Raw genomic sequence first — 16341 nt, 5'->3', positions numbered from 1 at the left:
ATTTTTCAATTTAAATCGAATATACAACGATGGGCTTACTTGATTACTATATTCCAATTCAGCTTCTGCTAGTGCAGTTCTATCAATAAATAAGGTTTAAATTGAATTTAACGTGAAACACTTTTCAGATTGATTGTTTTATTTACTTGGATGATGGTGACCAGTACACTGGTTTCAAATCGCGAAAGATGATCCGTTTTGAATACAATTGATGGAAGAGATTCAGTTGATTTTTTATGTAAGCAGGATCATAGGTACGATACATATTTTCCACTTTGTTCCAATTAGCTGTGACGCCCCACGATTCAAACGCTCTCTTTTGCTCTTTAATATTAGCCGTCGCAAAGTCTCGAGCATTGCTTCGTATTTCGAGTGCATTCATTCCATCTTTAACTGATTTTGCTTTCATTTCGATGGGCAATCCATGACAATCCCAACCTGGATGATAGTGTACCTAGGGGAGAATCACAAAAGAAAAGAATAGAATTCATTTAAAATAATCGACAAATAATCGAAAAAGGATCAATAACAATTATTAAATAATAGAAAGGCAATTTTTAAGTGAATTGCCCCAAGTAGTGTACCCGATTTCCGTTGACGATTTGCGTACGAAGAATGATGTCTTTGGTTATCTATGTGATCAAATGAAAATTCTTAATGAAAATGTCTCAATTTTAATAAATCAAATATGACAAACCTTATTTACAGCATGGCCCATGTGAAGGTCACCATTCGCATACGGTGGTCCATCATGCAAAACAAACTCGGTTCCTTTCAAATATTTACGTTGCCATTCGTAAAGCGGTTTAAAGTGTTTCTGCAAAATTATCAATCGATTATTCATTCATTTTTGATAAATGAACAAAGTAAGCACCAAAAATTCATTCATACCTCTCTAATGTAGAAATCATTATCAGCTCTTTTGTTCTTTTTAATATATGTCGGGAATTTCGTCACTGGCATATTCAATGTCTTTGTGTAGATTGTTGCGAATTGACGGCATTGTAACCAACAATTTCGACCGCTTGTTGGATTCAATAAAATTTGATAAATTAAGGACATTCCTGGGCACAGTACAAGAATTTTGCCATGGATTTACAATTCCTGGTGAAACAAAACGGCGAATGGGTGCTCAAACCGTGGACAATCGCTTTTTATGACATTTAACTGTTTTCTATTTAACCTCACTTTTTGATGGAACGATGACAGAAATCTACCACACGAAATTTGAAATGAAATTCGTTATTCGAGATTCTAGTTTTAATTTCCATAGGAAAAAATTTGTGAAATAAATTTTAAAATATCTAAAAAAAAATTGGAAATAACCAATTGAAAAAAAAAATATCTACACAAATGATGAAATTTTTTTTTAATTTTGTGTTCACATTAAGAAAGTTGAACTGAAATCAAAATTTGAATTATTATACGCTCTGAAAATAGGATAATTCAAAAATTCATATTTTTCGTTCAGATATGATATCATAAATGGAGCACACGTTTTTTTTATCTTTTTTTAAAGTTATCAACAAAGAAATCTCATTTTCTGAATTAACCAAATTGTTGGATTCTGGAGATAAAAGACGTATAAATATATTTTTTTAAGTTGCAAATTGTCTTCAATTTGATTATGATAAAATTGGTTTTAATGGAAAAGTTTTTCCATTATCGCTTATTTAAAAAAAAAACTGATATTTTTATAGATTGAAGAATGTAAACAGGAGCTTCAAGTCCGAATGGTCCAATGTATTGAAAAAACATCGAGTCTTATGATTCCTGGTTTATAGAATCTCATGAGATGGGAAATTATACAGGTTATCTGAAGGAGTATTCTATTAAAAAGTAAGGATGATGCAAACAGTAAGGGTATTTTTGTCCATCTTCAAAAAAGTGAATTATTCAAACATCGTTTGAATATTTATCATGAATACAATTTAAGAATTTATCAATAAATGTCACGATTCGAATGGATGAGGATGTGACTCAAAAAGATGTATCATATAATATGCTAGTGAATGAATGCAAAAAAACGAATTATGTTGCTTTGATAACATGTAAAATCTTTATTTAATTAATAATACACCCACAAATAATGTTAATATTTCATCCCTATTAAATTATCTGCATATTTTCATTATTTGTATTGAATTTTCGAGTTTTTGTTGTTGTTGTTGTCATTATGGTTTCACTTAAAATGTTCATCCATTTGTTTTTGTGGCCCATAACTAAAAACGCTTTAAAGATCACTATTTTGAATACATTTTTTTCTTATGAAACTGAAAGGAAATTTAAAAAAGGGCAAATCCAATGCCAAAACCAACTGTACGTAGAAAATGTTAGGCAACAATTATTTGACAGCGACATGCAAACCTATCATCGCTTGGTGTTTGATTGAAATATTATGAAGAAGACAAAATATTTGTTATATATTTTTTTTGTTCCAAAATAATGAAAATTCCATGCATCAATTGTTTATTCTTGACATTAAGATAAAAGTGGTTTCATACGCAATAATTGTTCTAGATCGCATTTGTTTTTTCATTTTATTTATATCATTTAAATTGTTGAATGTTGCTTTTATTTTAAAGAAGTATTTTTATAAAAAAAAAACGGAGTCCTATTTGCATTAGTTTGACGTGATTTATATGAACCAAGTGTGGAGCATGAATTGACGATGTGTATCAATTTTCACACTATAATATTTGTTTGGTTGGTTGATTATTTATATTTATCCTTTACATCTGTTTTATTTAAACTTTTCTCCATTGGCTGCAAACATTTGCAAATTTGCAGCTTCTATTGTTGGTTTTTCATTATTGTTGGATGCTATTAATGGTTGCATGTCACTTGCATTCACATGTGTCCCAGTTGTTTCGCTCACTCATTTGCGACTTATAACTTATTTATATATCATTTACTTTACTTCCATTTTTTTTCTTTTGATTCTTGAATTTCATTGTTTTTTTTTTTATTTTATTTATTCAATCTATTTCCCATTTATTTTTCTCAGAACTCTTCATTTTCTTTGATCATCCTGTCAATCATTGGAAAATTATTAGCATGGACAGTTGTCTGAATTTCTGGGCCGATTGTTTTGGTTCGATTCCAGTTGAATTCCCGGTGGAAAATCGTTGAAACCATCCTATAAAACGATTTTCATTAACATTAGACCATCACTTTTCTACTTCATATGATCGATTTTAAAAATTTGGAAAGAAGCTCTCTTACCTCACTCTCTTGAGCTAATGCATTTTTGGCAATCGTTTGGAAAGCACGTTCGACATTGATACCTTCTTTAGCTGATGTTTCGAAGTAGGGAATATCATTTTGAGATTGACACCACTGTCCAGCCCGTTTGCTAGACACCTATGTAAAATGATTGGCAAGGATGTTTTTAATTAAATTAAAATTTGATACGGTTGATTTAAGACAGCAAAAACCTACCGATCGGTTTTCCAAGTCAACTTTATTGCCAAGAACAACGAATGGGAAGTGTTCCGGATCACGTGGACTGGCCTGGATCAAGAATTCGTCACGCCATGAGTCTAAATTCTTGAATGTATTTGGTGCAGTCACATCAAATACAAGTACACAACAATCGGCTCCGCGATAAAATGCAACACCTAACGATTGAAATCGTTCTTGACCTGCAACAATAAAAAACAACAAACATTTTGTCAAAACTGCGATAAAAGATGTGTGATATTGCCATTCAATCAATATACATACCAGCAGTATCCCAAATCTATTGCAAATGGTCACATTCGAATCGAAAACAAGCAGAAAAAAACAATGATAATTTCATTAAAAATCATGATCATGATGGTTTCAAATGCGTTTCAATGGCACATACCTGCATAGTAACAACACGATCATCGACTACCACCTCCTTTGTCAAAAAGTCAGCTCCAATCGTGGCTGTAATTCAATGACCAACACAATAATTTCAATAAACGCCAATTAACTAAATTTCTTTTACTTTGCTTACCTTTGTATTGATTCGAAAATCGTTTATTCACATATTGGTTCATGAGCGACGTTTTGCCAACACCACTTTCGCCAAGAATGATGACTTTAAGAAGTACTTTCTTTCTGCTGGCCATTTTTAATTAAATTCTGTAAAATGAAAAAAAAGAAAATGCACGTCAAAACTCAAATTCGATTTTTAAAAAAAGCACGTCGATGATGGGCGGAATCTTGACTTGACTAGCAAAATTTTGCTTGATTTGAAAAATCAATGGTTATTTTTAATTCACATGAAATGCAATATAAAAACGAAACAAAAACACACAAAATTAATCATTTGCCTATGTGAAGCGAAATTGAAAGAAAAAAAACAGCGATAAGAATGACTGCATTTCAGACGGATGCCATTCAATACGAGATTATGTATGTAATTGGCTTTATGTGCATGAGGCACTTTTTTTCTTCGCTTACTTTGAAGGCAAAACAATGTGTAAACACATTCAACATCAATTCCGAACTCACTTTCTATTCCTAATCAAATAACACACAAAAGATATATATTAAATTTCCGAACTATATATGGATTTTATATTTTGCGGGAATAAATTTTCTTGTTTGATCGAGCGATCAAATTGTAATTGACAGATTTTGTTGACTCATAGTAACTTTACGCTGGCAACAATAAGATTAATGAACAAATCACTTTTGGGATTTAGTCACAACGACAATGTTGCAACGGCAATAGTGGTAGTAATATTTTATATGAAAACAAAATAGCGACTAAACAAAAATGTGTCACACCATGAACAAAACGAATATCATATGATCACAAAGTACACATCGATAGAAACATACGCGCACATAAACTCACACACACAAAAAGAGATATGTGTGTACGCGTATGCATGGAAAGTATCAAAATACGTCGAATACAAAAGATAAGTGTTCAACGCGAGCCCGTACACAATGTTATTCATCAATAGATAAATATGGACGCGATGATATACAATGAAAATTCCGTTGAATTTCTTTGTATTGAATGTGCTATGATTGAAACGAAGAATATGAGCCTCTTTTATTTCAAACACAAATTGAAATCACAACAGAATCCAATCGTGGAATGCATTATTGCGTATTGACATCAAACGGATAGTTTTTTCCATATTCAAGATGAAAAAAAAACAAAGAAAATTTGAAACACAGAATTGAGTGTGTATGTCTATCGCGTGTATCTACTTCCAAATTTTGTGATATGAGATTTTGAATAAACGCCCTTCCCCTTTTCACTAAAACAACAACAACAAATTTTATATATCGAAATGATTTATTACAATATGCTTCGCAAAAAATCTGAATTTGTTGAAATTTCTCGTGTGTCGAATCGTTGAAAGTGAACAATTCAAAATGAAAACATGTATTTTTGTAAATATAACATGCACTTAAATGAAACTTTGAACCCATCGGATACAGCGCAAATTATACGTATTAACAAACGACAAAATTATCAACTCTCCATCCATTATGTTCATTCAGTGAATAAACCACTTTATTCGTATTTTGCTATTACGCGAAATAGAAAAGTCAAACAGCGAAAACAAAGAAAAACCGAACTACTTCGTTTCACCCAAATCAATTACATATGCACACACATAGTTCTTTGTGAATTGTGAGTTGTTTTGGTAAAAAAACGTCGAATTGAAAAAATAAAATTCGACGGAATAAATCACATTTGCTGAGAAAAAATGTTTTTTTTTTATTGCGTTCATTCAAATCTGAATGACGACGTTGATGCTTAAAATGATGCTTTTTTTTTGTAAACATCATTGAAAATCACTTAAAATCGGAATTGTTTTGATTTTTACCCAATCGTACAGTCGTTTTCTACTTCTGATGATAACTTCAACTCTTATTTTCCAGCGTTTTATTACTATTTACTTTTGTTGTTGTTATTGTAATTGAATTAAATGTTTCGATATCGTTGATTCTCTGTTTTATTTCTGAATGAAATTTCGATCGGATATTTATTTATGTTTTTATTCGAATTTATTGCACAGTGATTGTTCACCTTTCGTACCTTGTATTAAACAATGAATATAGACAGAACGAAAAAGTTATGACTCTTTTCACTGACGTTGTAGTTTATTTATTTTCCTTTATTTCGATACTTGAAGCAAATCGCTCTCTGTGTGTTTCGAATCATATGGCGACCTCTACTTGAGCACATACAAAATGGCAGTGGGGCCATTCATTCGTTTCGGGTTACATGCGTTGACTTTTTCATAACATTTACTTCGGTTCATTTTTTCAGAAACGATTTTTTTTTCTTTCATTTTCTACAACGAAATCCATATTATTGAGTGAATTGAGAAAATTATTTATTACTTTTATTCAGCGAAATTCATGTAGTGTTTTGTACAGACTGAATTTTGAATGTGGTAACACTATCGGCACACATCAATTTGCACACATTGAACAAACGTCATTGCTGTAAAACCACAAACATTTCTTTCCTATCCTGTCGCCGTAGAAAGAAGGTAGGTTTCAAAAAGTCGACCCGAAAATAATTCAAAAAAATTTCAATCATCCAATCGAATTTTTCGTTGATTTTTCCATAAATCGATTCTTTAAACATTTTCACATTGTTTTAGTGATTTCGTTTTATCGATCAAATAAAAAATCCGCAATTTTTATGATGATTGAAATTTTTCCACACACCGCGAGTGTTCAGATCAAAAGTGTTCATGGCAAATCGAATGTTTTTGTGCACTGTTCATGTTATATTTTGTTCGAAATGTCAATTTAAATCGATCAAATCACCAAATTTTATTCAAAACTAATAACAAAAAAATCGTTTTCATTTATTTTTTGCAGGATATTTCTAACTCCCTGGAAAGGTAAGAATCGTATCCGCCGCAATAAAAAAAATTGTTTCACGTTTCGTGTATTTCTAACCTCAAATTGTAAAATAGCGTATCGGTTTACCGAGTTCACATCGCACGTGCATGCCAAAGTGAAATATTTTCGGAAAAAACGTCTCTTTTTCGTTGTTATAAAATGATGATAAACAACCATGCACCATACTTAATTGTTTGACCATGTGGATAAACTATACTCAATTGTGTCTGAATAACTCGAAAAGAGGTGGAAAATACTCTCATTTATCGTGTGTGTGCACATGCAAAACTTCTACTTCACGAAAATGATCTCTGATTTTTGGATTTGTTGTTAATGCAATCAAGAAACATATTTTTTATTTTTTTTGAAAAAACGTTGTCGTTACACTTATTCCATTAACAGGTGATGAAATGAACAAAATTAAAAATGTGTGTTGGAAATGTGTGTACGATGTGTGTGACATTACTGTCATGCCGTGCACATGCAACAATCAAAGTGAAATGAAGCAAGAAGATTTTGTGATGAAAAGACAATGTGAATTTAAGGCGCCCAATTACAATTTTCTGGTTATCAAATAGACAATGATGTGACTTCTGATCAAAAATTTGTTTTGATTTCGTTGCTAGGTCTAGATTAACCATCAACCATGGGAGCCTATCGTTACATTCAAGAATTGTATCGGAAGAAACAGTCCGATGTATTGCGGTATTTGTTGCGTATTCGCGTTTGGCAATTCCGTCAATTGACAAAATTGGTGCGTTCACCACGTCCATCACGTCCAGACAAGGCACGTCGTTTGGGATTCAAGGCCAAGCAAGGCTTTGTCATCTACCGCATCCGTGTGCGTCGTGGAGGTCGTAAGCGTCCAGTTCCAAAAGGTTGCACATATGGCAAACCAAAAAGCCATGGTATCAACGAATTGAAACCATACCGATGCTTGCAATCAGTTGCTGAGGTACATTTTATTTTTCTTAATACAACCACACTTGAAAAAAGAACTAGATTATTTAATGATGATAAAAAAGTTTAACCCTGAGTTTTACTTTGAAGAATTAACTTTTGCCTTTCTTAGATGTCTGATGATATTTAGTTAAAATTATCGATTAACTCTTAATTCGTCTCATGATCGGAAGAAAATAAACTTATATTTGGTCATTTTTTCTTATTTCAAATAAACAGGAACGTGTTGGTCGTCGTTTCGGTGGTTTGAGAGTCTTGAACTCATACTGGGTTGCACAAGATTCGTCATACAAATACTTCGAAGTCATCCTTGTTGATCCAGCACATAACGCAATCCGTCGTGATCCAAAGATCAACTGGATCTGCAAAGCTGTCCAGAAACATCGTGAATTGCGCGGTCTTACTTCAGCCGGTAAAAGCTCACGTGGTCTTGGCAAAGGATATCGTTACACCCAAACCATTGGTGGTTCACGTCGTGCTGCATGGCGTCGTCGTAATCGCCTCCACTTGCGTAGAAAGCGTTAAGTTATTCGTGTATTGTCAACACAATAAATTTATATTCGATGGTTTATTTCGATTTTACATGGCATTCACATGTATTTGGAGATATTTCGTCTAATAAATTTTCTAAAAATGAAGCTATAACAAATTTGACTGTCTTTTAATTTTTTTTGCATTGTTTGTCTTCTTTTAAGCATTAAAATTATCAAAGAACTCAATTGTGTTCAGTTAGATCGAAAATAATTTTTTTAAAGGTTTTTTTTTTTTTGTTGAATTGTTGATAACTTAGCAAAGACACCTATTTTTTACCACATTTTCGGAGTTGTTTAAGTATTCAAAACAGTTTACGTGAAAAAATTTTGCTTTTATACTTGAGAGGAAAAATGTTTTCAAAAACCAAAAAACACTTCTTTGATCTCAATCCGTAAGTCATTGGAACAAAATGATGTCCTTTATTTAATCGCTTGAGTTGACTTGTGTATTTTATAGGTTGAGGCAAAAACATCTGAATTTCTAGATTTTGTCAGCTTTTAAATTACCTTTGATTGAACGGGGCAATATTTCAAAGGATTATTGACATAAATTATTATTTGAATGTAAATCAGTCAAAACGACAATGTTTCAACTGTCAAATGACTCGTTTCAAGTTCATACATTTCAATTTAAATGAAATCACATTCATATTTATCAATGAAAATCAAGTGAATGGAGTCAAACAATATTTATAGTTTTTTGCTTGGAAATTAAGTTCGAGTAAGTAACGTACTACTTGCTCGAACCTTGCTTCAAACTTACTTGCTTTCACACCTTCCAGTTGGTGTGAAAAAAAGACATTTTTTAAACATAAAGTTGTGGATTTATTATTAAGAAAACAGTGAGGGAAAGACAATTACATGCATAGGAATTTCAATATGTCGCCGTGTGTGAAACTGTTTTGTGTTTCGTTCGTATGATTTGATTCAAGAATATTACTACTTATCATTTCACATTTTTTACGTTCATTTCAATTTGTCAGTGTTGTATCTATTTTGTTTTTGTTGTTATTGATGGTATAATTTCAAATGACCATTGTGATCGAGAGTCGAATAATTATCAACGCATTTGAACAAATTCGTTGTGGGAGTTTTTATTTCATCTTCTGTGGTTTCGAACTCTTGACCGCATACGATTTAGTGTGATAGAATTCGGCGCGTCAACTGATCAAGCCAACGTGACATTAAATGATACCGATGAAGATGAATACATTCTCTTTATTTTTATATATATTTTTTTCTTTCAAAATATAACATATTTCGCACCCACAAAGTGATTAGATGGAAAAATATGTGATGCAAAAAATTATTAGAATATAAAAATCTTCATATTTTCATCGCTGGCATTTTTTAAGAACATTTAAATAAAAAAAAATCAATACTGTTGCACCCTGCAATAAATTACGTATGAAAATGTTCTTCTCCAGAATTTGAAATCAAATTACGCAAATATCTTTCCAAACGAATTCTTTATTTTTTATTTGAGCGTGATACAATGTGATGCTTATGTATATGTATCGTTTCTTGTCACAGTAGTGACAATTCTGTTTCGCATTGTATGTTTTGGTCCGTAAAATGACGATTAACAAAATGAATTTAAACAAATTATCTCAAGTATTTTTTAATATTCTGGGAATTTTTATCCATGTATGCGGGATTAGAATTTAATCCTTTTTAAAATATTAATTTTTATTCTCTTTAGTTTATATCCCATTGTTTATATAGTCACAATGAAATCGGGTGTTTTCACTTTTCGACTCGAATTAAAGGTTCAAGCTAGAAGGATTTAAACATAGGTCAAGGGAGATTGACAATTTATGGGGCCTATAGGTAATTTTTCACGAGGAATCCGAATATGTAAATAATTTTGGGGTTAGATCAGTGCTATGCAGACAATATATTTAGCTGCCGTCATCTGGATATTTCAGCTCATCTGGATGCCGTCAGCAGATGATGCGAAGTGAAAACAATAGAAGTGATTGTAATGAATGTGTGCTTGTATACTCGCTGAACGAATGAAAGAGCAGCTCACTTCTCACTCAATTCATACGGTGAGTGAGTCATTCCTCGCTCGCATCACATTTTTTGTTAAAAAATAAACACTGAAGAAAAAACATTTAAAAAATGCAAATAAAGTCGATATCAAAACGAAAAACAAGAAGAAAAAAAAGCAACAACATAGAATGTTATGGAGTTTCAATTTATTTCGGATCATACGAAAAAACCTGAATCAGCGAAAATTCTTAATTTATCATTTTACATTAAATGTTTTTGTGTGATTTTTGTTGTGTTTTGACAAATTCAAAATAATTTATTACGATTGGTTTAAAAAATGCATTTGAAAAATTTACACTGAAAATTATTGACAAAATAATTAGAAAATAGTTCATAATGCAATCATTTCAAGCGAGCATTTCACGAGTGAGTCGCTGCTCACTCATTTCTCTACTGAGTATTATTTACTCGCTCAATGGCGACTCAGAGACATGTCACACTCGCAATATAATGAGTTTTATGCAACTCACTAAAAGTGCTCGGTGCGATGCGGTAGCCCTGGGTTAGATGGGATATGGTCCCAATTTTGGGGTATTTTTCGAAATTTTCGTGAATTTGGTAGGGGGTGATGGGAGGGGAAGGGCAATTATAGTTGGCCATACATTTGAGTGCAAAATTCCTCATCCAAAAAGTGAAAAATCGACTTTTTATCATTTTACCCTAATGAGGGGGGATCTGAATTGTTGGGAGATCTGGATATTCAACGCAACTGCACAGCGCCAGAGCTGTGTGCGTCGCAAATAGAATCTATAGAAATAGGTTTAGTAGTGAATTATAGTTCGGATAAATCATGTTTCATATTCATATTTTGGCCCCACGTTCATTGCTCACAATTTGCTATGCTAATGACAGAGTTCCAGCTATACGATGCGTTGAAATCGACAATACCAAAGTGGAATCACATTAGTCTTGCTCTGAAAGTATTCTAGCTCCAAATGAGATTAATTTGTGGAGGTTTGTCGTACCTTTGGTACCTTTGGAATTTTCGGTCAAAAGATTGAAATTTTTGCATGGAAATGTGTTTTGTTTTCATCCAAATCGTTTGAAACTTCAGCAAGTGTTTGATGGAAAATGACGATTACCATCAATTTTTAATCGATATGGTTGTGCGAAGATATTTTTATATTAACTGAAAATGTCATTCACATAATGACCTACCGAGCTCTTGCGGCACTATCTAGCGTTGGGCTTTCGGTATGAAACTTTACACACGTTATTTGCACACCATATGGGAAAGTATTCCGGGGTAAGAGCGAAAAAATTTCAACTTTTGTGTTTTGGGGGCCTGTCTATTTTACAATTACAATTATAAAATCGTAAGGACAATCTTTAGAAATTTGTGGCATAGATTTAGAGCATCCTATTTTTTTCTCACGGTCAACTGTATTATGTTGGTTTTTACATATTCATGATAATTGTTGTACATAATTTGTACATTTTAATGGTATAAATGATTTTTTGAAATTTGAAGTCGACCGGAATTTGACTAGCCATCCTTTTTTGGGAGTTTTATATTGTATGTCTGGCATAACTATAATATTTCTGTGCTATCTAATTGACTCGATGGTAAGTTCATTAAGTTATTGAACGCTTCTGGATCTATTCCAGTGGATAGATAACAATAAAAAAGTGTTTTCATGCCTAGCGAAGCAGATAGGGTTCAGCTAGTTCATCTAAAAACTAACTATGAAAATCTAAAATTATCGACAAATATTGGAACATTGTAATCCACAAACTATTTTTTATGATGCAATAAAATACAGCCAGCATTTGGCGGTGAAAATAAATAATAATAATAATCTATTTATATTCTCACATAATCTAACCCAAAATCTAAAATTTTCTCTTTCCGGCTCTTTTACTTTTCCGCACACATCTAGTGTGTAAGGGGAAAGTATTGCAATGGGTCAAAATTTACGACATCTCAAAAACATGATTTCTGAGGTCAGAGAACCCGAATCAGGCCGTTTTGAGCATGGTTGTTGTGGGTCTGTTCCACACAGAAACAAGTATTCGAGTACGCTTACTCGCACTTGCGGTGCGAGACTTAGTAGAGACTTTAACCCTCAAAATGAGTTACGCACTCTATTTTACTCTATTTTTGGTGTTAGTTTCATCAAACGTATGTGACGATACACTTAGCAATCATATTCGTTATCAACGCACATATGTACTACACATGTATCTCTTTTTTCACTGTGATGCGTTTACTTCGATGAAACTTACACCAAAAACAGAGTTAAATAGAGTGCGTAACTCATGTTGGGGGGGTAAAGCCTCTACTAACACTGCAAGTGCGAGTAAGTGTACTCCGATATTTGTTTCTGTGCACGTCGTACGATGTCCTCTGTACGCAAAATGTGTCCATCGATTATATCAACCCCCAAAAAAGTTATTTAAAATCTGACTTCACGGGATGATTGGGGGTCTCGAGGAATAGAAATCATTAGATTTTGAGCGACTTTGGTTGATGGAAAAAAATTTCATGAAAAAGTGTCCAATTTTCGTCCAAAAGTCATACTTAATGTAGACTTAAACACTCAAAAATATGTATTGGAGGGTTTTTTGGCACGAGAAAACCGAATCCGACGTTAGTTTTGAGATACAATCAATTTTTGTAACAGTTTCCTTGAAAAAAGCACAAAAAATTGAATTTTTGTATGGGAGCCATGCCTGTATGCTACCTTTAATACGTGAAACTTTACACAAAAAAATGACATTCTGAAAGTTTGAAGAGATTTAAATCCCATACAAAGTTTTCAATCTTTGGCTCAAAAACGAATATTTTGTATGGGAGGTACCCTTAATTGAATCTTTGCGGAAAAAAAGTAGCTCTTATTTTTCTCCAAATAATACTGCAACATGAATTTTTTTTCACACGGTTTATTTGTTGTTATACAACAAATAAACTATTCATAAAAAACTTTATGTTGCAGTATTATTTGGAGAAAAATAAGAGCTACTTTTTCTCCGCAACGATTCAATTTTGGTTGAAATTTCTCCAAACCCTCCGAATGTTATTTTTTGTGAAAAAAATAACCTGTGCAAAGTTTCACGCCATTGAGGTAGCATACAGACATGGCTCCCATACAAAAATCCAAAAATAATTTTTATGGCAAAATTAACGTCAGACATATTTCGTTGCCAAAGTTGAAACATATTTTTTGGTCTCGAAGTTTACGCCGCCTGAAAGGCTTGAAAATTAGAACAAATATTATTTTGAACTTGCTTAATAAAATACGCAACTACCACCGCGCGGAAAAGTTCGTCTCACTCCCGTAAGACTCTTTATTTTGGAATATATCTTTCTTTAAATAAATTGAATGAGAGTAAATCATAATTCATTGATGTATTGCGACTCTTTTGAAGTATTTTACAAATATTTTACATGAATCGGTACGAATTTAACATTCGAGGGTAGAATTTTTTTTGTTTATGTATGTTTTCAAATGAATTAAATTTAACATTTGAAGATCATATTATTTATAGAATTCAGAATACACTCTTCTGGCGACTGTTTGTTTCTGAAAAAAAAAAAAATCTCGAAAAAGAAGAAATGTACATTTGATTACAGATGACTCAGATGAATCTAGATTTTTTTTTTTCATGATAAGCAGTTAATTGACCAAAAGACACACCCAAATTAGTCGATTTGATTTTTTTCCGACTTGAAATCATTTTAAGTCGATTGAAAATGGAACAAAAATGTGAAAAATCTAGTCGATTCTAATCACTTTAAGTTAATTTATTAAGTTAATTTGAAAATTCTTGACTTAACGTGACTGGATTGTTCATTTTTGTTCCATTTTCAGTTAACTTAAAACGACTTAAAACGAATTAAAGCGACTTCAATTCAAAAATGTTCCAAATTAGTCGACTCGGTACCAGTTGATTGAAATCGTGTCAAAAAAAAATTGTTGAGAAAAAGACGTAAAATTTATTATTTACTTTAACTTTCGTTTGATTTTTATTATATCTGAATATTTGAATGATAAATTAAAAGTTGCTTACAAATGTTTAATATTTCGACAATAAAATTCACATTTACTACGCACATTTAACTCAAAAGACACAAAAAAACACCACCTAATGGATGAATTCAATTACGGAAATATTTACTTCATTTTTATTTTAGTTTTAGCGCTTTAAATGTGAATTATTCATTTGAAATATTTGTTTTGTTTTGTTTTTCTCTTTATGTTATTGCAGCTCCAGATCGAGCAGATTAGAAAGATATCAATTCTTTCGTATGTAGATTATTTACTGATTTATTTATTTTGTTTTATTAATTTCTTAAATCGGTACGGATGTTTCTTGTTTTGTGTGTGTGTGTGTGTGTGTTTGTGTTGTCTTCTTTCCTTTTTTTACTTGTTTTTTTTTTTTAAATGAAATATAATTTGTTTAAATGTTCTTGATGCTCATTAATGTTATGTTTAAACTGTATCATGCGGGCACCAAATTCTTTTTATTCAGAAGTTTCGTCGTTGAAAATTTCATATGCGTTAGACATTTGCAATTTCTGTGTTGGGAGAGAGAGATAGGGAAAAAAAGAGATAAAAATGCATGTCATTAGTGATGGTTCATTTGAGAAAACAGTCGAATGAACAAAGGTCACTTTGGTACGAGTCACTTACAGGTTTATTTTCTGGTTTGAATTTGGGCATTCGATTTTCAATTTCATCTGGATTCAACGCACGTCTTGGCTTCTCTCGATTGTCCCGAGTGTCTCGATTGTCCCGACTGTCTCGATTGTCCCGACTGTCTCGATTGTCCCGACTGTCCCGATTGTCCCGATTATCTCGATTATCTCGATTATCTCTTTCATCGCGTGGCCCTCGGTTATTATAATTTCTTGACTGGTTTCTGGGTTGATTTCTATCATTTCTGTCACTTCTAAAATCAAATGTACAAAGTTCAAGTTCACTTACTTGCATACAACGTATAAGAAGTTTTCCTACCTTTGATGGTAATCACGATTGTAGTCCCGCTTATCGCGATTATAATTAGTACTTCTGTTATTATCACGATCCCGATTATTACGGCGATCTCGATCATCTGAAAATAAATTTACATCGACACATTAAGATATGGTTCTTCTTTTTTTTGTTTAGAAATTTCAACAAACGGCCAACTAATTGAAAGAATGAAAACAATGTGCACACCATTTTGCCTTCTTCTACGATCAGGGCTGTATCTCTTACGTGAAGGTGATGATGGTCTTCTATCGTCATCTTCAGGTTTTCTGCGCCAACTAATAATTTCTGGTTTATCAGCCGATTTCTTTTCGTCGCTACTTTCCAGTCCATTTGGTTCAACATCAGGATCAGTAGAGTCTGCGCACAATAAATAAAATTACAAATGCGCTCGAAAATAAAAGCAAAAATAAAAATAAAATTTACCTTGATTAGCAGCACCGGTATCAGTTGCCTCATCGTTGACCTCTGCGTCAGTGTTGACAGCAGTGGTATTGTCATCAGCATTGTCATCAGCATCAGCGGGAGCTTCGGCAGCGGCAGTTGCAGCAGCAGCTTCAGCATCTAATTTCTCTTGTTTTTCACGTTTTTCACGTTCTATTCTCTCCACTCGTTCTCTTTCCAATCGTTCTTCGATTTCACGATCCTTGGCGGCCGTATCAACTGGCTTGGCACTGCCAAAAATTGCCGCCGATGGTACGGGTGTTGGTTTTGGTCGTTCGGCTTTTTCTTTTTCCTTTTCTGTTTCGGCCGCTTCACGTTCGTCGATTTGTAAATTGAATTCTGGCATCGGTAAAGTGCGTGGTTGCAATTTTAGTCGTGGTCTCTCTTCGAGCAATGGTCTTTCCTCATTTCGGCGTCCACCATATCGGTCACCTCGATCGCCACGATCTCCGCGATCTCCACGATCGCCTCTGTCTCCACGATCGCCTCTGTCTCCACGATCGCCTCTGTCTCCACGA

General features: G+C 33.0%; 3 protein-coding genes across 8 annotated transcripts in view; 1 reads left to right on the top strand and 2 right to left on the bottom strand.

Moving 5' to 3' along the window:
- Window positions 1–2452: 2452 nt before the first annotated feature.
- On the bottom strand, window positions 2453–6167 carry LOC116339007 (ras-related protein rab7). 3 transcript variants are annotated; one of them, XM_031764604.1, is made up of 7 exons: window positions 6038–6167; window positions 3986–4113; window positions 3851–3915; window positions 3727–3742; window positions 3442–3644; window positions 3226–3363; window positions 2453–3139 (listed from the first exon to the last, which is right to left on the bottom strand). In XM_031764604.1, the coding sequence occupies exons 2-7, from the start codon at window positions 4098–4100 to the stop codon at window positions 3053–3055; spliced, it is 624 nt and encodes a 207-aa protein (XP_031620464.1). In that variant the 5' UTR covers window positions 4101–4113; window positions 6038–6167; the 3' UTR covers window positions 2453–3052. The 3 variants fall into 3 exon arrangements, with proteins under 3 accessions (XP_031620464.1, XP_031620463.1, XP_031620465.1); XM_031764603.1 differs by lacking the exon at window positions 6038–6167 and adding an exon at window positions 5826–6031; XM_031764605.1 differs by lacking the exon at window positions 6038–6167 and adding an exon at window positions 4435–4700.
- Window positions 6168–6385: 218 nt separating this feature from the next.
- Window positions 6386–8467, top strand: LOC116339010 (60S ribosomal protein L15). Its single transcript, XM_031764606.1, has 4 exons — window positions 6386–6497; window positions 6835–6857; window positions 7485–7813; window positions 8038–8467. Exons 3-4 carry the CDS (start codon window positions 7505–7507, stop codon window positions 8341–8343), a joined length of 615 nt encoding a protein of 204 aa, XP_031620466.1. The 5' UTR covers window positions 6386–6497; window positions 6835–6857; window positions 7485–7504; the 3' UTR covers window positions 8344–8467.
- A 6263-nt stretch (window positions 8468–14730) lies between these two features.
- LOC116339143 (eukaryotic translation initiation factor 4B) overlaps window positions 14731–16341 on the bottom strand; it is a 3239-nt gene continuing 1628 nt past the window's right edge. For 3 of the 4 annotated variants that reach the window (XM_031764839.1, XM_031764842.1, XM_031764840.1), the window contains exons 3-7: window positions 15806–16327; window positions 15569–15739; window positions 15365–15461; window positions 15041–15299; window positions 14731–14925 (exon numbers count right to left, since the gene is read on the bottom strand). In XM_031764839.1, the coding sequence (XP_031620699.1) occupies window positions 14872–14925; window positions 15041–15299; window positions 15365–15461; window positions 15569–15739; window positions 15806–16327 (1103 nt within the window). In that variant the 3' untranslated portion in view covers window positions 14731–14871. The remainder of the gene's footprint in view (window positions 14926–15040; window positions 15300–15364; window positions 15462–15568; window positions 15740–15805; window positions 16328–16341) is intronic. The other variant, XM_031764843.1, reaches the window with a different exon arrangement.

Source organism: Contarinia nasturtii, unplaced genomic scaffold (assembly GCF_009176525.2).
Source record: "Contarinia nasturtii isolate CC-2019 unplaced genomic scaffold, AAFC_CNas_1.1 Cnas_scaffold_493, whole genome shotgun sequence".
Classification (NCBI taxonomy): Eukaryota; Metazoa; Arthropoda; class Insecta; order Diptera; family Cecidomyiidae; genus Contarinia; species Contarinia nasturtii.
This window is presented reverse-complemented; position numbering and strand designations above follow the sequence as displayed.

What these genes read in the sequence shown, in the direction of transcription:
- LOC116339010 (XM_031764606.1), top strand. Translation starts at nt 7,505, where the DNA reads ATGGGAGCCTATCGTTACATTCAAGAATTGTATCGGAAGAAACAGTCC. An exon ending in GCTTGCAATCAGTTGCTGAG is followed by an intron (nt 7,814 to 8,037) that starts GTACATTTTATT and finishes TCAAATAAACAG; the next exon opens with GAACGTGTTGGTCGTCGTTT.
- LOC116339007 (XM_031764604.1), bottom strand. Translation starts at nt 4,100, where the DNA reads ATGGCCAGCAGAAAGAAAGTACTTCTTAAAGTCATCATTCTTGGCGAA. An exon ending in TTGACTTGGAAAACCGATCG is followed by an intron (nt 3,364 to 3,441) that starts GTAGGTTTTTGC and finishes CATTTTACATAG; the next exon opens with GTGTCTAGCAAACGGGCTGG. An exon ending in CATTAGCTCAAGAGAGTGAG is followed by an intron (nt 3,140 to 3,225) that starts GTAAGAGAGCTT and finishes ATCGTTTTATAG; the next exon opens with GATGGTTTCAACGATTTTCC.